This window comes from Xyrauchen texanus, chromosome 8, assembly GCF_025860055.1.
Source record: "Xyrauchen texanus isolate HMW12.3.18 chromosome 8, RBS_HiC_50CHRs, whole genome shotgun sequence".
Classification (NCBI taxonomy): Eukaryota; Metazoa; Chordata; class Actinopteri; order Cypriniformes; family Catostomidae; genus Xyrauchen; species Xyrauchen texanus.
The window spans coordinates 24,322,189-24,346,138 of NC_068283.1; the positions used below are offsets into that span (position 1 = coordinate 24,322,189).

A 23,950-nucleotide genomic window follows, 5' to 3' on the forward strand; every position below is an offset into this window, starting at 1 on the left:
GCAGTGTTGTTTCTAAAACAAGATCAATTAAATTGATCTTGTTTTAAGTTTTTTTTATATATATATTTTTACTGGAAAACAATACAAAAATTATCATCAAGAATATGATTTTTGCCCTAATATCAAAGCTCTTACTAGGAAAAAATTATAATTATCACTCTCGTGTCTGAAATCACTCACTTTTGAGTGTCTAACCCCTATAAAAATTATATTTTTGCAGTAAAGTCGAGTATATTGTAGATTTTTCACATTTTGAAGAAAACCTGGAATCGAACACCCCTATGCTCACCTGTGTGTGCGCGCACGTGTCTGTGTGTGAGCATGTATAGACAGAAATGACATGCCGTCATGTAAATAAGATAAATAACATAAGGGCTATTTCGTTTTTTTAATAAAAGAATAAGGTATAGACCTGTTATATAGGAAAGGTAACCTTAAATTACTTCTGTTGTGATCTGGCGCAATATAGAAAATACAATTAAATAAAATTAACTTGACATTCAAGGTTAACTTGATCGTGTCTGGGAACATGTGCATGTACATGTGCATGTAACATGGCTAGAAATAGCATTTTAGCTTAAGCTGACAATTTACACAAGGTTTATTTCTATTTCTTCTGCTGCAAACTTCAAACTTACATCTCTGTCTGCTCCTATGAATGTAACACATCATAAGGAAGTGTTTCATCGCTGTTCAAATGCACTTTGGATCACTTCGCATAATTTATGTTTAAATGTTTTCCATCTGAAAGGACTAAATATTAAATGAAACAAATGATAATAAAATGCAAAGTAACCTCTTCAGTAATCAAAATATTTTTTGACTGTATCTGTATTCTAATTACCAATTATTTAAATTGTAACTTTTGTGGAATACAGTTACTTATATTTTGTATTTTAAATATGTAATCTTGTTACATGTATGCCGTTACTCCCCAAACCTGCTCTAAACTTCAGTCCACGTTTTGTTCCTCTGTGTCTGTGTGAAGTATGTCATAAATAAAATAGGACTTTTTCCAATTATGAAATTTCAGTGCAGTAGGAGTTTGTCCTACTCAAGTAATGTACAATATTCTCCTGACACCTTGCGGTGAAGATTGGAACTGGCACTTTTCACATTATTTTGGTAAGTTTTCTTATGTATATTTAGTGATTGCTAGTCATAAATTTCCGATTTGGCTTAATGATTGTGAACTGCTCCAACAGCTGAAAACACTCACAAGCCCAAAATATGTCGCGTCATCTACCTGGAAAGCAGACAAAAATATCTCCCAGGGTATTGAAGATGGCAACACTCGCTCTCCTGCGAGTAGCAGCCGGAGTGGCTCTCCTGCTCCGAGTCCAGAAAATAACCCAAGTGCTGCAAGCAGCAAAAGTCCTGTCACCACCGGATGACAGGCTTGTCAGAGGGGAAATACTCCCCCTGGCTGTACAAGACTGATATTGGTATGTATGTATGTATGTATGTGTGGATAAGAGAGAGAGCGTGTTGGATTGGACTCTGTCTTTGATAAGATGATAGTGCAGAGACACAACTAAGAAACTTGTTAAGAGAAAGATCAATTTCTCTCTGTCTTTGCTGCATACAAAAGCATAAATGTAGTAACTACGCCAGCACTGAAACTGAGAAAAATGGCTTCAGAGATTTTTGGTTGTCCAACTAAATGTAGACGATTTTCCACATTTTCTCTGTATCTGAGCATAGTTGAGCGAAACACATCTGTCACAGCTCAAATCATAGTCTCAGACAGACTTTCAAACTGGGGTCCAGATCCAGAGGGAGCCACTAGGAGACGCTAGGTGATCCGTGAACATTTTTTATAGAAACAAAGTTCTATAGTTCATAAATGTAAAAAGCTAAAAAACGAAATGCACAAAAGTTGACAGTATTGCTATTTCAGTTTAACTGAAATGTTTCTCTTCAGGTTTATACATTTAACATGACTCAAATATTGGGTAGAATAAAAATACACTGTCAACTTAATACAAAGCAGGCTAAATATCCATGTAATATTTTATTAATTTCATTTGGCTTTAGTGCAATAGCAAAATAAATGCCAATTATTAAAATGTTCTTTATAATATCACACTTACACTGTTTAAACTGGTCTTTAAACTTGAAAATATATACCAACCTTTTTAAGAGGGGGGGATCCTCACAAGTAATAAAAAAAAATTCATGGATATGAACTCAGCAAAAAAATTATCTTCCCTTTTTAGGACACTACATATTATTTTGTAAAAATCCAAATAACTTTACAGATATTTATTGTAAAGGGTTTTTGTAAAAGTTTTCCATGCTTGTTCATTGAACCATGAACAATTCATGAACATGCACCTGTGGAACGTTGTTAAGACTGTAACAGCTTACAGATGGTAGGCAATTAAGGTCACAGTTATAAAAACCTGGGACACTAAAGAGACATTTCTACTGACTCTGAAAAACACCAAAAGAAAGATGTCCAGGGTCTCTGCTCATCTGTGTGAACGTGCCTTAGGCATGCTGCATGGAGGCATTAGTTCTGCAGATGTGGCCAGGACAATAAATTGCAATATCCGTACTATGAGATGCCCAAGACAGCGCTACAGGGAGACAGGAAATACAGCTGATCATCCTCGCAGTGGCAGATCACATGTAACGACACTTGCAGAGGATTGGTACATCCGAATATCACACCTGTGGGACAGGTACAGGATGGCAACAACAACTGTCTGAGTTCACATCACCGGCAACAATGTCGCCAATGGGCACAAACCCACATTCGCTGGACCAGACAGGACTGGCAAAAAGTGCTCTTCGGTTTTGATGGTCGAACTCGTGTTTATCGTCGAAGGAATGAGCGTTACACCAAGGCCTGTACTCTGGAGTGGGATTGATATGGAGATGGAGGGTCTATCATGGTCTGGTGTGTCACGGCATTATTGGACTGAGCTTGTTGTCATCGCAGGCAATCTCAACACTGTGTGTTACAGGGAAGACATCCTCCTCCCTCATGTGATACCCTTCCCGCAGGCTCATCCTGAGATGACCCTCCAGTATGTTCTATTGCCACCAGCCATACTGCTCGTTCTGTGTGTGATTTCCTGCAAGACAGGAAGGTCAGTGTTCTGCCATGGCCAGCGAAGAGCCTGGATCTCAATCCCATTGAGCACATCTGGGACCTGTTGGATCGGAGGGTGAGGGCTATGGCCATTCCCCTCAGAAATGTCTGAGAACTTGCAAGTGCCTTGGTGGAAGTGTGGGGTAACATCTCACAGCAAGAATTGGCAAATCTGGTGCAGTCCATGAGGAGGAGATACACTGCAGTACTTAATGCAGCTGGTGGCCACACCAGATACTGACGTTTACTTTTGATTTTGACCCCCCCCCCCATTTCTGTTAGGGTATTGAAGATGGCAACACTCGCTCTCCTGCGAGTAGCAGCAGGAGTGGCTCTCCTGCTCCGAGTCCAAGTACAGAAAATAACCCAAGTGCTGCACGCCCTGCCCTTGACAAGCAGCAAAAGTCCTGTCACCACCGGATGACAGATTTGTCAGAGGGGAAATACTCCCCCTGGCTGTACAAGACTGATATTGGTATGTATGTATGTATGTATGTAGGTAGGTAGATAGATAGATAGATAGATAGATAGATAGATAGATAGATAGATAGATAGATAGATAGATAGATAGATAGATAGATAGATAGATAGATAGATAGATAGATAGATAGACAGACAGACAGACAGACAGACAGACAGACAGACAGACAGACAGACAGACAGACATTATCATGAACACTATACTGAGTTACTGATATCATTTTGAACCTTTTCAGAACAAGACACAGCTGGCCATACTCTCTGAACTGTCCTCAAAATATGAGGAATTTTGTGTCCTGTACCCAACTATGAGCCTTCTGGCTTCCATTACCCTGACGGTCCCGGTCAGCAGTGTAAACTGTGAGAGGGACTTCTCAACCATGAACAGGGTAATAAATACTTTTCACAATGGGATTTGCTGCTTTAAGCTATCACTATTTTAAGCTATCACTTTTAAAGCCTGACAGTTAATGTATTTGCAGGTCAAAACAAACATCCGCAATACGCAAAAGAACCCCCCCAGGGTAAATACTGATCATATTAGGTCATATAACGATTCCTGTCTTTCCACTCCCAAATTTATTATGTGTGTGTGTGTGTGTGTGTGTGTGTGTGTAATATGTATTATTTTATAAATATATATTATGTAATATATATTTATTATTATAATACATATATTATAGGCCTACATTATAACATTAGATTTATAACATTTATATAAAGTTTATTCAAAATCTGTCTTAGGTATTAGACATTAATCTCATTTTTGTATTCCAGATGTATTTTAAATTATTATAATTTTTTTTAATTATGAAGGGCATCACAAAATTTCGAAAATAATGCGAAGTTCCTCAGTACCAAATTCGAGGCGCGTGACTTTGTCCTACAACACCATCTGTTTATCTCTCGCAGTAGATGGAAATCCTGTAGAGAGAAAAAAGAATAATTACATGGGGGAGCAAAAAACACACTTTAAAGCTTTAAAAACTTCAAAAGAGGTCATACAACCGAATGAACTGATCAATCAACGCTGTACAGCTGCTACAGCATGAAGTTTGATCAAGACGGCGGATGAATATGATGTTTTGTTGACTGTCTGCTCTAGTTCCGGCTCTCCGGCTTGATTTGCAAGTCAAGCCCCATTGTGAAAACACCGCTGTCACAGAATGACAGGTATTACACTAAACAAAATGCGCTACATGACGCAGCTGATGTGAGCAGTTCGTACTAAATACGTCTCTCCTGCGATGAGAGTTTCACTCTAGGTGTCTAGATATGATGAAGTAAATAATTTCAAATATAAAAAAAAATCTAATGCACTATAAATATGACTAATGCATTATGACTGCTTCTACAAAAAGTATTTTCGCGCTCATATAAATTAAAAGGCCATTATGTTTGCTGGCTGGGAGCTATTTCTTTTTGGAAATCTCTTTCGGCGGAAGGATATTGCTGCTCTGTGCGAGCCACGACAGGTGTATGACGCAAAACAGTCGGTCGACGCAGTTAACCGTCCACAATCAGTAAAGAGGAGCGTGTACACATATCTGCAATACAAATGCGCAGTTGTGTCACGCGGTGCAGCCATTCTGAAAGAGATTCAACATGACATAAGGTAAGAAGATATGGTGACATTTGTTGTTTCGCTAGCTCGGTGGCTAATCATCTCTATTGATTAATGATTCTTGAACGGCTGCCACTGATGGTGTCTCTCGGAGCTAAAGCGGTCTATTTTTTATTTTAGTCCTTTTCAACTGTATATGTTAGTAACATTATCTGCCACGAAAGCAGCAGATAACTGTTCTCTCAGCCGTAGTTTGCAAATATCGAGAGCATCGTATATTTATGTGCATACATTAGCACTGTTGCTATAAGTTGTCATGCATTGGCAATTAAACTTTCCTCACGTAAAGCAAGATAATATTAATTTACAAACATTATATTGTTTCAAGATGTACAACTCATTCTTCGAAGTTTGCTTGACTGGCAGCATCTTGTCACACACTGTATACTTCATGAAAACTCTCCCCTGTACGTGTAGATTCGTCAGTAGCTCTTCTAATGTCAAATTGGTGATTGACCTTCGTGTGTTTTGGCAGGTTCGGTAACGCTAAACCGTTATTGCTACCGGTCCGTTATTCTAGAGTTGTAGCCTTCGGCTCGCTAGTTCGTACTGAAACTTATTTCAGACGACATAAGGTGAATGAGTGTGTCTTCCCCACCCGTGCCGGTGTTTTACACCACCTTTGTGTATTACACACGCCTTTTGCCCACACTAGTCTATGTTTTTCTCAAGGCCCCTCCTGGGAGAGATGATTTGAAAGGTTGTTTTAAACAAGGAATATGCATGCATTGTAGTAAAATTCACGTATTGCACAAAAACTGTGGTGGGTTACTGTCTGTCTACTTGAATTTTTGAATGTATTTTTTAAACTGACACTTCCTTGAAATGCGTATACCGTGGCTGTAAGGCTTGGCTCTGTTTGTCTTGCATGTCTCACACCCTCCTTAATAAGAACAAGGTGCAGGCCAACAGATCCTGTAAAGAGCATCAGCTTACGAGACCCTGGACAAGCCAGTGCTTCTGATGCACACACAGCTGGTGGGCTTCACTTCTGGCCTCTGAGTGCAATTTGGAGTAAATGGTATTCATGTACAGCTCAGCTGTGACCGTAATATAAAAGCTGTTACTGTAAAATACTCTAAAAAAGAGCATAGTCACCTTAAACTGAAGGATCCCCCTGGCTTTTATTAACCCCACCTCCATCTTTCCTTCCTCCAACTTTTTTAATTCACAACACAAAGTGAGTCATGTAGTATTCTGGCCCCATCCCTCCCCAGCTCCCCATGTTCTCCCTGTCTTGCTGTCGTCAGAGAGCCTCCACGTGTCTCTCCACTCAGCTCTCAGCCTGAATGGCCTTCGGTAGGCAGTTGTCTAATCACAGTTACACACACACAAACATTTGTGTACACAGATGCACAAGAATTTCAGTTAAGTTAAATGTGCACTAAGTAATAATTTTTTTTTTATGTTGTGCTTGCTTATACAGCAGACATCTTAGACTAATATTAACTGACACTTACGGCATGGGTGCAGTGTCAGGCAGAAGTTTTCAGATAACATTTAGAGGATGACCTAGTGGATTTTGCTGATACAGATAATTAAGGTGTTGGGAAAAGCTGATATAGTTTTATAAATCGATTTATAGGCTGTTAAAACGAACAACAACAACATTTCCTTACTATGCCTGGCACAGACATATAGGCTACAAGAGTCCAAAATAAATCAAATCTAGGGCTGCACGATTATGACAAAGAATTATAGTCGAGCATTTCCCTTGATATTGTTTCACAGTTATTAATTAATTGAATTTCCAAAATATATTACTCATTTTGTGTGGGTCAAATGCAACCATAGTCTTTATTTATGATACACTTTCAAAACAAGTTAAGAACTGTTTTCCTTAATTACTTAATCTTAATACTGTTAAATTTCAAAAAGAGTGTTCTAGTTTTGTCGCACACACATCTCTGATAGGCACATTTACTCAGCGGCTTTGTCTGTGATACAATGTGGTTACAATGCTTAACTAATGAAAAAATGTTTAATGGAAAATTTGTAATAATAGATCTAAATGAAATGTTGTTATTGACACTTTTCACAATTAGTTAATTGCATCAGCCATAACTGTAATCACGTTTATTTTTCAGATGAATTGTGCAGCCCTAATAATATCCCAGATGTAGTTTATTGTTCAACCAAAATCCCAATAATAACCAGAAAAACAACATTTTGATTTGTGCATAAAATGAGACTTTAGCAATAAACAAGCATGAAACAATGGGGACTCTTATTTTGAAATGATAGAGATAATAACTTAATAACTTATTATAATATTTACCAAATTATATATATATATATATATGTCTCTTTCTAAACATTAGGTGACAAAATATGCTTCATCCTGATGTATTTTTCAGTCATCCACACAAAACCTACCCCACCAAATGAGTTGAAAACAGGAAATGAACACAATCCTATTCAAATTATGTACAAGATATGTAGGGCTGACCCTGACCAAAGATTTTCCTAGTCAACTAGTAGTCATTAGTTTAAGCATTATTCGACAATTGGTCATGCTGAGTGACTCCAGTCAGGCTTCCTAAGCAGTCAATTGGCCCGGTTGCTAGTGTTAACCTCCTCTTGATCGCTATAATGTGGTTCTTGCTCTTATTGGGGCATGTGGTGAGTTGTTCGTGGATGCTTCGGAGAATAGCATGAAGTCTCCACACACGCTAGGTGTCCGTGGTAACGCGCTCAACAAACCACGTGATAAGATGCACGGATTGACTGTCTCAGATGCGTAGGCAACTGAGATTCATCCTCTGCCGCCCGGATTGGGGTGAGTGACTACGCCACCACAAGGACTGGAGCGCATTGGAAATTGGGCATGCCTAATTGGGGAGAAAAAGAAAGAAAAAATATATATATATATATATATATATATATATATATATATATATATATCAATTTTACAAGCGCACACACAAAGCAAGCCACAGCGACACCGGCAAAAGCTGTAATGATTCTGAATGTGTCAGAAAAACCAGCAAGGAGACTGTCTGAACAGTTAGTTAATTTATAGACGATGATCTATAATCATCAGACAGACAATGATCTCAGCGATCAATACCTGAGATATTTGGCTTGTTTTCCCATTAATGTATTTTTATTATTATTATTAGGCTATTATTATTATCAAATTTATATTACAAATAATTTGCCTGTAGAAACAGACACATGCTTGAAGAAACACACTTTATTATATTATTAAAGGTCTAGTGTGTTTGATTCAGAAACCCTTGTTATTACTTATTAAACTCAGCCTTTTGTGATTCACAGAGCTATTGCACTACTTCAAGTGGCTTTGAACAAAATGCACGAGTCATATTATCTACTTTAATGGTTATTTAATGTCATTTGATTTTGAGCTTGACAGTAATGAACATGACTAACACAGTATTGGATTTGGATCGGTTTTAATATAGATGGGAGAGTCATGTTGAATTAGTGATCAGACACATTTAAAGGAGTAACAAGAATATTTGTGTTGGTACAGTTACGGTTAAAAATGAGGTCCAGCTGGTTGCCCGATCTGTGAGTTGCTGTGGTGTGTAGTCTTTCCAAGTCAAATGAGGCCATTAGAGCAAGAAGTTCAGTGGCCTGGGGCTTGTCTTGGTGTATGTTTAAATCTCCAAGAAGCACAAGTGGCCTGCCATCTTCAGGGAAGGAGGACAGCTGGACATCCAGCTCCTCAAAGTTTGCCAGCAGACATGGAGGGTGATTAGATGATGACAACAACATGGATTTTTGTGGGTTGCAATGTAGTAATAGCATGGAATTCAAAAGAAGGATTGTTACATGGAGAGAAGTGTGTTGAAAATGTCCAGTTGTTTGGAATGAGCAAATCTGTTCCCCACCCGTATGTCGAGGGATGTGAGGGAAGGAGAAAGTCAGGGTAGGTTGGTACTACCCTATCAGACCCACACAGACAAGAGTTAGGAGTACCTTAAAGAAGCATCTCATCAGGACCCTTTTTAGCATAAAAGTCATTGGATCAAACTCATTGCAGCCTTTATGTAGATGACATTTATATTTGTTACAGAGGCAAATTCATGAACCGTATTGACCAGAAAATCCAGCTGACAAACCGGGTCCAGGCCTGGTTAGTGTGTCCAACAGGTTTAAGTTCTCAAAGACTAAAACAGTCTATATGCATTTTTGCCATAGTTACGCGCTCTCCATCATGACCCAGAACTATTTATGGATGGCGATCCTATCAAAGTTGTCAAGGAGACCAAATTTTTAAAAGATAAATGTTTTAAAGCAATTTTAAAGGTTTTAGCAAAGACTAAGTGGGGAGCAGAGAGCTCAGTTCTCCTAAACCTTTACAGAACTAGGGATGCACCGATACCACTTTTTCTCTTCAGATTCCGATATTGGAAATCTCAATATCGGCAATTTCCGATCCAATACTGATGTTGTTTTTTGCATAATCGGTTTAGAATATCTTTATTGTGTTGGAACTAATTGGGAGTACTCTTAAATATGTAAAGAAATACAAACAAACACAAAATACAAAGCTATAATGTATAGCTTATTTAGGAACCCTTTATTATTAACTAGTATACCGGATAATGTGGCAGCAAAATTAACAGTAATTCCTGTACAAGTCATCAGTAGAAAAGAATCCTGGGTTTTTTTTGTTTGTTTGTTTGTTTTTTTTTTTTTGCAAAAAATTTTCAGCTTGTATCTGGACTTTAAAGGATTCAGATCTCTTTTTTTTGTTCAATTTAGTTGTAAAATATCAGCTCACTTTTCATTCACACAGTTATTTTTTTGGAACCCATTCAACTTAAATATGGTTATAAATTGTAAACAAATAATAATATATTATAATAGTAATATATTGTAATATATCTCAATCGTGCACCTTTAACTTTTAAACCCTCACACTTTTATTTGACATTATGAATTCTCTAAGTGTGTCTCTTTGTAGGCAAGTTCACAGTAGTTTAATTCGATTCTTATTCAAATTCTGGTAAATAGCACCTCCATTGCCATTCAAAATGCATATTATATGTGATATAATGAGCATCTACATCTGAGATGTTGTTCGTGAGTAGCGCTAAATTGTTGCGCACCACTGTGATGGCTAAAAATAGCCGCGGGTGTGTGCAAACAGAGCAACGCCATTCAATAACGTGCTGGAGCTGCGCGTGCATTTTATATATTTACTTATTAAACACAGCCTTTTGTGATTCATAGAGCTATCGCACGTCTTCAAGTGGCTTTGAATAAAATGCACGAGTCACATGAACTACTTTAATGGTGTTTTAATGGTTCTTTAATGTAGTTTGTTTTTTAGCTTACACTAACGAACATGACTAACACAAAGTATTTGTTTTTTTAGTGACTGTCTGAACAGTATTGTGGCAGGGCGGAGGGCGGGGCCGGGTCGTGATCATACACACCCGGTCCCATATTAGGCTAATCAAGCCTCTGAGGTTTAAAGGCCGACTGCAGAGTATCGTGCGGGAGAGAGAGATCGTTAGCGGACATGTCCGTCATGTGTGTGTGTTTGTGTCTTCTATTAAGTTTATCATTAAAATATTATTTATGTTGACAAGCCGGTTTTCGCCTCCTCCTTGCCCATCCTTTAACTGTGTTACAAGTATATTTTCAAATAACAGGAGATGTCATAACCATTGTGTTTTAATATGCGTGTTAAGTTGAAGTTCAGTTTTGAAGATGCTGCATTGTGTTCCATTTAACTGCACTCTGTCTAGCTGTTTGAAACACTCGCCTGCTGTACACTACCACACGCACCTGGTGCGTGCGTTTGTTCGTCCAAATGTTCGCTCTTGTGAGGAAAGCCACGATGCTCTCTGTATTGTTGTTGCTGTGATTCATGAAGCATTCCATTTAACACTGAGAGTCTGAATTTACACCTTTTGTGCAACGGAATGTCACTTTATATCAGATATCTAACTTGGAAACTCGAGCGGAAATCTTAATTTATTTCGTCGAGATGCAGGTGTGTGTTAGGGCAGGGAGGTTTAGTTAGTGACAATCATTCACTTTTGTTAAATAATATCCATTAGCGAGTCAAAGTTCACACATTAAATGATAATAAAGTGTGTTTAGCAAATGTTTTACAGAGACAGGTTTTCAAAACATGGTTAATTACACTCTCTTTGTTTTGATTATTGTAACGATAGTATTGCAGAATCATATCAGTTTGTTTGCTATGAGAAGTCTCTGATAATCAATGTACCCCTCAAAGTCGCAATGTAATCAATCTCAAAATTAAAAATAAGCTCCCTCTTTGACACGTTTGTGTTTAGTTGCTAGGTAATTGTCACTGGAATTTAGTGAAAAGTCACATCATGCGTGATCACTATCGATGATCGTTTTCATGATTGGTCATTGCTGCCACGTCCGATGTCAACAACAAAAATAATGTCACTTGATGCATGTCCTTGTACTTGAAAACCATGAACAAACTATGCAACATGAAAGCAAATGCGACCCAGGATGCATTAAATACAGATTAAATTTTTACTATGGTGTGTCGCCAGAAGCAAAACCAGTTGATAACCACTAGAGGTGTGAATCCTCACTGTCGCGATTCGATTACGATTCAAAGGGTAGCGATTCGATTATAAAACAATTCTCGATGCATCACAATGCTTCTTGTCCTTCAATTTCTTTCTTTTTTCAATTTCTTCAAAAGTTATTTTTAACTCTCTATTTTTTTCCCTTTCAGCTTTTTATTTAACAGATGTTTTAAAGAATCAGAATGAGTCATATTACATAAACTGGCCTTTTACATTCAGTATGAGCTGTGAACAAAACATGGAACATCCACAAGATTAAATAAATGTTTCTATAGTATGAGAGTATCTCAGTTTTTCAGTTTCTTTAATTAGAACCTTATAAAAATCTCTTGAGCACAAGAAAAAAAATATTGGTTCTCCATCAGAACACATTGAATACTATTACTTCAACTGATTATATAATTTAAGCATTGTAAATCATTTAATAGTATTTAATTACTATAAAAAATTAATCCACGCCATGCTATTCATTTTAATTTTAATTTTTTTTTTTTTTTTAAATAATTTATCAATTTATTTTCCTCTGCAATATCATCTCTGTTGTCTCTCTGATCTCCGTAAAGGCCATCTCGAATGTAGAATGCTTGTTACGTCCGCATTAGCTGAACTCATTTTATTTATTTTTTTTATTGAGTGAAGAAGTACTCTGCTGCAGATGGTAACTTACTACTTTTGTTGTTTGGGAAAACTTTACTAGTTGTCAAAACTTTATCCCGCCCTATGCCCTACGCCCAACCAACATAATTGGTTGAGACAAGCAAACTTTTGGTGCCAGTGTCGAACCAGGTTTTCAGCCCCGGAACAGCCTTTTCTGCGGTGGAAATGCAGAACAGTTTGAAAATTGGCCCAGGAGCCCGTTGCGGAACCATGTCGGTGTAAAAGGGCTATGGGCAGGGGCGGATTGGCCATCGGGAATACCGGGAACAATCCCGAACGGCCGGTCCATTTCAGGCCGAAGACCGGCCGGTGGTCAAAGAGTTTTTTTTTTTTTAATGATACGCGACCGGCCTAACCGGCCTCTCAGCTGCAGCGGAATGCTGTGTGTGTGTGTGATTCAGACCGGGCCAGACCAATACTTTCAATCTGAGTGGGGATACGAGCGGCCCCTCCCAACTTGGACTGATCCTCGTTTTTCCTGACATCCGATTGGCTCAAACTAGGCACCGATCAAAGGAGTTTACTTTTGGTCATGTTTGGCGGGTTTGTGTGAATGCAACAGATACGAACGGTAAAAATGGCAAAAAGAAGAGAAAGAAATGGGTGGGGCGCAAAAATAAGAATTAAAAAGAAAAAAAATTTTGGCACAAGAGGCAGCTAAATGCGCCAAATTAACAGACCTTTTCCGTAGTGGAAAGAGTGCTGTGGCAGCCGGAGGTGCAGATGAGGAAGGACCCAGCAGCATGGACAGAACAGGTGCACGATTAGGGATATATTAGTGATTTATTATACACTGAAATTGTTTATATTTGCATTTAAATATAGGCATTTATTACATGGCTTGGTAGAATTCCAATGTAGGAAGAGAGAAGAGGAGGAGCAGGAGAAGAGAGGAGGAGACGGAGGAGCAGCAGAAACCAGGAAACAGACAGGTAGAGTGGCAGTGTGCAAGGCTGGGTAGGCAATCATATTAGGCATATCAATCAATCAAAGCTTTATTTAGGACACACACACACAAAATAGAACAATACAGCAAAATATTACATATTTACATATAGGATAAAATGCCAATAGTTCCACATACTAGATAATAACCTGACTGAAGAACAGATTGAATTAGAAAATGTATTATTCTTAGTCATATTTATTACTGATGTTCTTCTCATGTTCTTCTCAGCTGTACAATCAGTAAGCAGAGGCAGGGTCCAGCACAGGGGAAACTGAGCCAGGGAGAGTTGAAAGTGAGGACACACACACACACAAATCTCTATTTTATGGGACTGCATTGTGGTTTTTGAGTATCTGAGTGGGTATTTGTTAGTATTTGTAACCATTTTATCACTCCGACTGACTGTACACATGACATGCTTGCTGGTAGTTAGCAGTATACTAACTATACTGTGACTTATGTGTTCGAGATTAGGTTTTGCTGACCTGGTTATGTTCAGTGCAGTGGTGACTTGCTTATACAACCTGAAGAGGCAGGTGTCATCCTAAAATTTCTTGAAGGTCTTCAGTGTAATCTGATTCTCTTTATACCATAAAAACACTATTAGAATTAAAATAACTGCAAAAAATCCTTCTGCTCGTGCACCAAGGGCACTTGTGTAAAAGGCCTCTCCATCTTAAAGTCCCGGGCTGAATTTCAGTCCCAGTATGTCCCTGGCTATGGGATAGCCAAGCGCCCATTAATCAAAATATTGAGGTTGTGCAGTGAGCATCCCCTGCTAATTTCAGACCATCTGAGGTATCCTATGATATTGACATTTATGTCATGCGAGAAGCAGCTTGAACTCCATCCTCATGAACATGCATACCACAGCTGGCCATAAGGTAAAATTTTTAGTTAGAAAAAGTTTTAAATATTGACCATTTCTTACACATAGCGTTTTGCTTCAGAAGACTTCATCCACTGGAGCTATAGTGCGTTTTGGATCTTCTAAATTTTGGCACTTACAGAGCTGAAATATTCTTCCAAAAACCTTTGAGTTCTTCTGAAGAAAGAAAGTCATACACATCTGGAATGGTATGAGGGTGAGTAAATGATGAGAGAATTTTCATGTTCGGGTGAACTATTACTTAAATAAATATGGTATAATGGTAATCTGAAAGAAGAGCAGAGTAGAGTTGCTTTCTGAGCATTTTTTTTATTGAGTTGGCCAGCGAGACTTAACATAATGAAAAAATATGATACATTATATTTTGATTATGCAATCTTTTGTATTTATTGTAACATATTACATAATAACAGCCTATAATAATTAATAGGCAAGACACTGGAACATCGAGACGCAATGCAGCAGCCAAAAACTTATGCTAGCACACATGCAGAAAAAAGCACACCTTAAGACAATTAACAGTGAAACCCTTAAAGAGACAATTAATCGCCATAGCCTTGAAAAAGACAATTAAGCATCATAATCGTAATTATTTATTTGACAATGAATTGTCAGCCAAATGTCATAATCGTGACCGCCTTAAGTACTGACCAAAATGCCCATCCCTAATTTATACTTCCTGTATACAGACCATTTGTTGATCAGTTGTTCAGGCAACCCACCCACTAGTCGATTATGAAATAATGTACTTTTATACATCCCTATTTCTCACTGTATCCATTTAGAACCAACTAGCCATTCAGTCAGTAACACTAAGGAAACATGTATTTCTACTATATTTTGCAACTTATTGTGACATTCATGCCCACACAAGTCAGTTTAACAACACAGGATGTTCCTGTTCAGCTCTGAACTATATTTTTAATTTGTGATTCTATGGCTCAGTAATTGTCACCATAGTCAAATAATTCTAGAAGGCACTCTGTCTATATTTTATTCCCTCACTGAGATGGATCTTTCAAGACCAGGGACTTATATTTGAATAATGTATATCCAGATATTATCTAGGTTTTTCCATTGCTTTCATTCTACAAAACAAACATGTAGGCAGAGCAGGAAGATAAGCTCTGACATTGTGTTAAGGTCCATTTATAGAGCAGGCCTTCCATCCACTTCCAAACAGACCTTGGCTTACTTTCAACAAGGAAGAAATGTATTTTACACATGATGGAAATTAATTGTTCATTATAATATCCAAAAAGCCGCATGGCTATTTCAGCAGCCATAAACCTTTCAAAGACTTTTAGAACAGTTATGGCAGAAGTGTCTGGAATGTTCTCAGAAGACCAAAAGATCTACAGCAGCACTTTTTGGTGAGAATCCAGTTATAAGAATAAGGATCAGGTTTGCTTCAGTCTCTACTGATGTGGGTGACCCTATAATCCTATTTCCCACTGTCGCATGCCTAATGGGTATGTCATGAGTTTAGTCGAGAAACAAAGGCTGCCTTATACTGGGCTGTAAACACAGTTGATGTTAGTGTAATGGAAAGAGAAGTCACGTAAAGTTGTGTGTTGTCTGTGGGCCAATTGGTACGATTAATTTATCTGAACATGCTGTGCTGCTGAAAGTTTAGTGCTCCGTTCAGTCTGTCCGTGTTGATTTGGGGAACTGGAGCATGAAGGAATACAGTATCAAGGTGCCTGCAGCTCAAGTTCAAGCTTTAAAAAACTCTCAGCCTCTTTACTTCCTCATAGCATGCCTTTTTTGTCCTTGAATTTCACTAAAGTGGCTTTGGTAAAGGTTATTCTGCTTTGCTATGCCTTTATTTCTTTAAAAGACTTTTTTGTTGTGTGATCATTTTTACAGATTATTTTGCATTGACTATCAAGTAATAATGCATTTTGTGTGTGTTGATTATTTACCATTGTCTTGTGGGACTGTTCGGGATCAGTGTTTCGGGCTAAAATTTTGGATTTCTTTTCTCTTCTAGTCTAGGGCGTGTGAAAGCTGACCTGCTCAAGTTCATCTACTCTCTTTAAGCACTCTTCAAACTCCAGGACCATGTCAAGTAAGTACTCCATTAGAGCTGCACGATTAATTGTTAAAAGACTGCAATCTTGATTCAGACACCCATGCGATTTTATTCCTTAATTACGAGTCAGCTATGTATATTAACGTTCCAGTGGCATGCCTTTTTAAGGCAGTCAAATGTCATTTTGAAATTCGTTTTTGAAAGTTAACATGATATGACAGTGCTCCTGCATGTGATGCTGAATAAACTAGGAAACGCGATGGCCAAACATTTTAATCTAGCGCAGTGGTTCCCAAACTGCAAGGTGCCAAGTTCAGTATTTTAGTAGCTACCAATGCAAAAAAAAACGCAGTATCAAGCTCTGACTCAATTTGGTAGCCACATGCTGTTTGATTTTTAGCTGCTACCTGTACTTTCAAATGCTCACATGCGTATATCTGCCATTGCGCTTGTGTCCTGTGATGAATGGAGCTTTGTGCATGAACAGCCAAATGCTCTATTTTATTTTAAGACAAAATGCTTGACACAATATTAATATAAACACTGCTGTTAATATGTAAGCAGACGGGACATATCTTATATTTCAAAATATTTGATCTGTGCAATGTGAAAATGCAGAATACACTTGCTGCTCTCGGTATTAGACATTCTTACTGCATCAAATTAAGCTAGTATTAATGTATATATATAATAATCACACAGTAAAGATTTAGATGCATTATATAACTTTTTTATATAAATATTTCTTTTAATGTTTAATTGCTACTGCTGCTGAAAATTAAAGAACTATTACTCTGTGTCCTATTTAATACAAGCAACTTTTACTAAAGAAGGTTCCATTGTTTTAGTTTAATGAGTGTTTAAAGCATAATTGCTCATTTATTTACCAGTGCAACATAAGACCTAATTCTCAGGTTTTGTATATAATTGAAATAAAATGTTTTTCTTCAAAATTATAAGAATTGTGATCATTATTCTAAGCAGAAAATGTCACTGTTACTGTTGTAACCTCCATTCCCTGAGGGAGGGAACGAGACGTTGTGTCACAAGGGGTCTTCCTTGGTAGACTTGCGTACCTCTGAACTTGAGAAAAGGCATTTTTCTGATTCTAACCTGTGTTCGTCATCAAGATTGGTTCGTGGCGGTAGACCTGAAAGATGCATACTTCCATCTCCATCTTGCCTTGACACCAACCATTCCTACAGTTTGCGTTCGATGGCCAGGCGTATCAAAACAAGGTCCTCCCCTTCGGCCTGTCCCTGTCCCCACGCGTCTTCACGAAGGTCGCAGAGGCAGCCCTTACCCCGCTATGTGAAGTGGGCATCCGCATACTCTACTAACTCAACGACTGGCTTATTCTTGCTCACTCTCAAGAGTTACTATGTGCTCACAGGGACCAGATGCTCAGGCACCTCAGTTGTCTAGGGCTTCAGGTCAACTGGGAAAAGAGCAAGCTCGCCCCGGTACATAGCATCTCTTTTCTTGCCATGAGTTAGACTACGTCTCAATGACAGCATGCCTCATGAACGAGTGCGCGCAGTCAGTTCTCAGGTGCCTCGCTCTCTTCAAGCCCGGTACAGCGGTTCCTCTAAAACAATTCCAAAGGCCTCTGGGGCATATGGCATCCTAGGCCGCGGTCGCGCCTCTCGGGTTGATGCATATGAGACCGCTTCATGGCGCCGTGGCACATACCGTGTGTTAATCACCCCTTCCTGCCGTTAGACTTTCAACCCTTGGACAGACCTCTGTTTTCTGAGGGCCGGAGTCCCCCTACAACAGGTGTCCAGACGTGTCGTGGTCACCACAGACGCCTCTCAACTGGGTTGGGGTCCCGTGTGCAATGGGTGCAATGGCTTCTGGATAGGGCCCCTGCTGCGTTGGCACATCAACTGCCTAGAGTTGCTGGCTGTATTCCTTGCCCTACTGAGGTTTCTCCAGCGGATTCGGGGCGAGCACGTCCTTAGTATACATAAATTGCCAAGGCGGCGTGCAATCTCGTCATATGTCACAACTCGCCCGCCATCTCCTCCTTTGGAGTCAGCAGTGACTCAGGTTGCTGCACGCCACTCATATCCCAGGCAACTGCAACACAACAGCGGATGCGCTGTCACAACAGGTTTCGCCCAGCAGAGAGTGGAGGCTCCACCCCCAGGTTGTCCAGCTGATTTGGGACCGAATCGTCATGGCACAGGTAGATCTCTTTGCCTCCCAAGACAATTCTCGCTGCCCACTCTGGTACTTCTGACAGAAGCCCCTCTCGGGACAGATGCGCTGGCACACACAGCAAGTCCTTGGGCAAGCACGACTTGATTATCAGGTTCCTTAGAGGCGCCCAGAGGCTGAATCCTCCCCGGCCAAGCCTGTTCCCCTCCTGGGATCTCTGTGATTCTCTCAGGCCTTCAGAGACCTCCCCTTCGAGCTGCTTGACTTAGTTAAGCTCATGGCCCTCTCCTTGAAGACGGGCCTCCTGATACCGCTAGCTTCCATAAAGATGATTGGGGACCTGCAAGCGTTCTTGAGTTCGGTCTGGCAGATGCTCACATCATCCTAAGTCCATGACCGGGCTACGTGCCCAAGGTTCCTACGACCCCCTTCAGGGATCCGGTCGTGAATCTGCAAGCACTGCCCCGGGAGGAAGCAGACCCAGCCTTTTCATTACTGCGTCCGGTTTGTGCTTTGTGTATCTATTTGGACCGCACACAGAGCTTTAGATGTTTGGTGGACGGCGGAAAGGGAACTGCGTCTACAAACAGAGGTTGGCTCACTGGGTCGTTGACACCATCTCTCTGGCCTACCAGACCCAGGCCGTGTCCGCCCCCTTGCTGGTTCGAGCACACTCGACGAGAAGTGTGGCATCCTCCTGGGTACTGGCCAACGGCACGTCCCTAGCAGACATCTACAGAGCAGCGGGCTGGGCCACACCCAACACCTTTGCGAGATTCTACAATCTCAGGGTTGAGTTAGTCTCGTCCCGTGTTTTGTCAGGTCCGAGCCAGTAGAACTCTATAATATGGAACAGCCGACCAGGTTTTCCGCTTGCACCTAGCATCCTTCACCAAGTTGATCCAGTGTGCTTTCTCTCCCAGGTTAGCCACTAAGCTTTCGCTTCCTGGATGTTCTTCCTCCCTAGTCTTCTGGCTTGCGAATTCGGTGGAGGAATTTGCGACCAGACCCACTACGAGCCGGAAGTGCTCTGTACTGGGGTAGGGCTCCACAGGGCTCCTTAATTCCCTTTTCAGGCAACTCCCTGTGATTTGTATTTTCCATGGTTAGGTCCCCCTGTCGGCGGACCCGCATCTCCCTTGGGCAGTTCCACTGCCCCCGGTCGCTGTGTTTGTAGAGCTCCTCCCTCATCAAGTAGGACCTACCACCGCGCCGTTCCCAAGTGTGGTCTGACAACCCACGTGGTGTATTGGCCACATATCACCTCCCCCTAGTCTGGGCAGGATGTAATCTCCACAGGGTCTTTTCCCCCTGAAAGAATAGGATCGGGGAAGACCGCCTTCCCCGACGCATTTTCATAGCATTAAGATATTTACACTGTGCGAGAAAAATAAAGAGAGAGAAAAGGCCGCGGCTGGCTGACTTGCTCCCATGATGGTCATGTAGCGCCTCTTCCCCCCTTAGGGGTGTAGAGAATCTAATGTCTATATATGACACCTTTTTCTGGGGGCGTTGGGGAGGGTTACATGCGGCCGATATAGTTGCTTCTAGGACCCAGCAGCCTGCTTGCACCTGTGTCAGCAGTTCACGTAACACGGTCTAGTGGATGGCGCTTTTGAACAGGACCCCTTGTGTCACTACATTTGACACAACGTCGAGTGCGTGACAAGGGGAACTTCACGGTTACTGTTATAACCTCCCCCTTGAGGGAGGGAACGAGACGTTGTGTCCCTTCTGCCACAACACTAGACCTACCACTGTAAATGGCCGTACCTTATTCATGACTCCTCAGTGCAAAAACCTGACTGACAGACATCCGCCCGCTTCCATTTATACCCGTATGTCTGTGGGCGGGACATGCAAATTCTGTCTGCCAATTTCTCATTGGCCTTTTCTCAAGTTCAGAGGTACACAAGGCTCCCAAGGAAGACCGCTTGTGTCACTACATTCGACACAATGTCAAGTGAGTGACAGAACGGTAATCGTGATTTCTCAATTTATCCAGAATTGTGCATCTCTACACTCCTACATATATACTCAAAAAATAAAGGTCAAGAGAATATTAGTGTGATGTGAAAGTACACACATGTAAGCAGGTGAACCCCCCTCTTAAACTCTTCTTATCTGTTTTACAGGTAGTTATACTCCAGCCCCAGGGGGACCTTTTTCGGCCCTTACACCCAGCATGTGGCCTCAGGAAATCCTTACCAAGTACAATCAGGTATTTTACTCCTATTGCTGTCAAGTTATTAGTGGTTTTGTTTTTATAATGTTAGGATATTTGGTACCTTAAAAAAGGCTGGTAGTCCCAAGGCTGAAACGTTGATCAATAAATAAACTTGCATTTTGAGTTTTTTCCTAGAAAATGCTTTAAGTCATATAGCCTGTTGATACAAGGGCTACACTGATATGAAATGTGTGTGCCAATGTGGATGTCTGATTATTTAGAACAAAAAGATACTGATAGTTTGGTGATTCTGCTTTTTTCATTTTATCTTGTTTTAAATCACTGAAAATTAATTACACAACTTGGAGAGTAAAATATTTGTTTACATTTCTATGTATTTTTAATGTATATTTCTGTTTTCCTGGTTTCAGTCTTAGTTATAAACAAAATATTGAAACAAAAAATTTTTTTTAACTCACATTAACTTAATTCTGTTTAGCCTCCTATTAGGCTTGTATTAAATTGGTAAGATTACAATATTTTCTTTGTTCTTAACCCTAGAATGCATTTGTGGGTCAAAAATGTCCCAGCATCTAGTTTTCCATTGCCTTGCCTAGTTCTTTGGTCATAATTTTTTACATTAAGTGTTTTTTGAACTGCCACTCCAGGTTTTCGTCACTTTAAGTGCCTTCTTTGCTATTAATATTTGTATTGATTCTTATGTGAAATATGGAATAAACAAAACGTATACGCACAGAATCAACTTAACTCCCATTATTTATATTTGAAAATATAAAAATCAACTAACAAATGAGAAAAAGAATTAAAAGAATAGAATTTACAATTATTACCACAATTCTGTTTCTCTCCACTTGGTCCTCACTAGATGTGTTTCCAATGTTGGGCTAAATGAAGGCATGCTTGTGCGTGCCAAGGCCAGTCCACTGTCACTTCCGGTGATTAATCGTGTATCCTCAGGACTTATTCGTTGCCAGGGGCCAATGGCCTTTGGCCCAACGAATTACCCTTGGGCTAAAAAAGGCCAACTGGGTATTGAGATGCGGTCAAAGTCAAAGGCGGAGATTAGCGAGACACTATTGCTGCATTTCATTGGTGTCGGATGTGGGATAATCCTACTTGAATTCTCTGATCTCCGACCATAAAGGAATTCCATTGCCAGATGCTTGGAATATGACCTTGTGTTGGGACAGCATCCTGCTGCTTGTGGAGAGACCACTCTGGACACCATGGCAGTTAAAGTCAATGAGTTGTCAATGTTAAATTATCTTGCTAGCTAACATTTCCATACAATATAAACTTGATATTCTAGATAACTGGAAAGCATGCGTGTTTGTTTTGACTTGTAAAATGGGTGGGGTGTGTGACATTTGCAGTAGGGCGACATAGGGCTGCACGATAAAGAGTCAAATGATAATCACGATTATTCTGCCCTTTTTAAAGTTTTGTTTTATTTTATTATTGTAGGGCTGCACGATTTGGAAAAAAATACTGTTGCCACAGCTTTTATATTTTGTTCTGAAATAATCAATAAAATTACATTAAACAACAGGTCTCTTGTTGAACAAGGTGTTAAAACTACAAGTAGATTATTCTTTTTGACTAACAATGAACTCATGATTTGCCCATGCTTTACTTACAATTTAAGTTTTTACTTTAAGAAATATTTAAAAAATATTTACTTTTATTATTGCAATAAACTGTAGTAATATATTTCTGGTATAATTTAGCAGGTGGCAATGCTAAGCCTTTACTGTGATTGTAAAAATTAAAAAACGAATGAAGTATGTGTGTTGTTTTTGTTGACAACAGTTTTGGCAGGCTCTGATGCTCCATCCAAACATGGTGAAATGCGCTTATATCCTCCTCGACCCACGAAACCCTGGTGCCATGGGTATACTTCAGAATTTTTTAGACACTTGTAATGGCCAAACATACCTGAAATTACGCAAATGTGCAATGAGGTAAATCTGGAGCACTTTTTAGCGTGTCAACAAATGTTACTGACGTGCACTAACCGAACTCAGAGCACTGCTGTTCTGTATATAATATATAATGAGAGCACAAGATGAAATGAATCTCTGTTGAGCACAGAACCACATCAAAACTGCTGTAACCAAAGTTTATTCAGCGAAGTTGCAGCATAATCAGTTAATGGCTGAACCGACAGAGATGTTAAATGACTGGTCTCAGAACAGTTTGAAAGGCACCTGATTTTCATCCTACTTCCATATAGTCACCGAAAGCACCATGTTCCAGCTTTCTGATGCAAGCCTCATCAAAGCGAAGCACATAAGAAACATACTTGTAAACATCTGCGACTCTTTATGTCAGTGTGTGCACAAAACTGAAGAAGTGATTGGTCAGTGGCAAACTTCTGAAGAGAGCGCAATTGGTCAGTTGAGGTGAAAATAGACTTCAAAAGCACTTGTGATTTGACCTATCATCTGTAGACACAGCCTATTATAAAAATTAGCAACAATTTGCTACTTTACCTGGCAAATAATTTCTGTTTGTTAGCTCACAAATATCGCAGACGATTATGCTTAATTAACTGTGAGAGGCAGAAATTGTGATCGCGATTAGAATATGATTAATTGTGCAGCTCTAGGGTGGTGTATTAAAGGCAGGCTTTAGGGCAACGCTGTGGGGCTTTTGGCCCAATGGTGGGAATGCAGAGCGATTTTGGTCTCGCGGCTCGTGACCAATAGTGGAAAAGCGGCTGAGAGCCTTCCAGAAAGGCCAAATACCTGTCCCATTTCTTACCATATGCATCTAATCTGCCAAGATGTTTACATGACGTCTTTTCAAATGATGCCACCCTGCCCAATTCGATTAACCATTCTTGAAATGAGGGAGCTCCAATTGACTTCCATCCTCTAAAGAGTTATTTGTCTACCAATCATTACACTGTTTTGGACTAGTGTTGTCAAATGTACCAGTACCTCAGTACCAAGTCGATACTAAAATAAGAAAGTTATAACGATACCAGTTTTTCTGCACTACAAGTAGTACTGAGCACTGACTCTTATCCGGTACCAGCATGCAGTATGACTGACACATGACAACTTTAAAATGCTTGCATGCTTATTTTGTACGTGTGCTCTGTTAGTCTTTTTACACTGAAATGGACAATCAAATGAAAATCGTGACGTCCTAGTGTGATATGTTAAACCGCTGAAGGCTGCAAACTTAGTGTGGATGAGCTGTGTACTGTATAAATCTGGCTGTTCATACACTGGAAACTCAACAGACATTGAGAATCATTCACATTGTTTGAGATAACAGAGCAGAGCACTAATCTACTGTGA

The 23,950-nt window shown here is 39.8% G+C and overlaps 1 protein-coding gene across 4 annotated transcripts in view; it reads left to right on the top strand.

Moving 5' to 3' along the window:
• The first annotated feature begins 5,050 nt into the window (after positions 1–5,050).
• Positions 5,051–23,950, top strand: part of sgsm3 (small G protein signaling modulator 3) — a 36,657-nt gene continuing 17,757 nt past the window's right edge. For all 4 annotated transcript variants that reach the window (XM_052131570.1, XM_052131569.1, XM_052131567.1 and 1 more), the window contains exons 1-3: positions 5,051–5,195; positions 16,250–16,327; positions 20,590–20,675. In XM_052131570.1, coding sequence (XP_051987530.1) covers positions 16,321–16,327; positions 20,590–20,675 — 93 coding nt within the window. In that variant the 5' untranslated portion in view covers positions 5,051–5,195; positions 16,250–16,320. The remainder of the gene's footprint in view (positions 5,196–16,249; positions 16,328–20,589; positions 20,676–23,950) is intronic.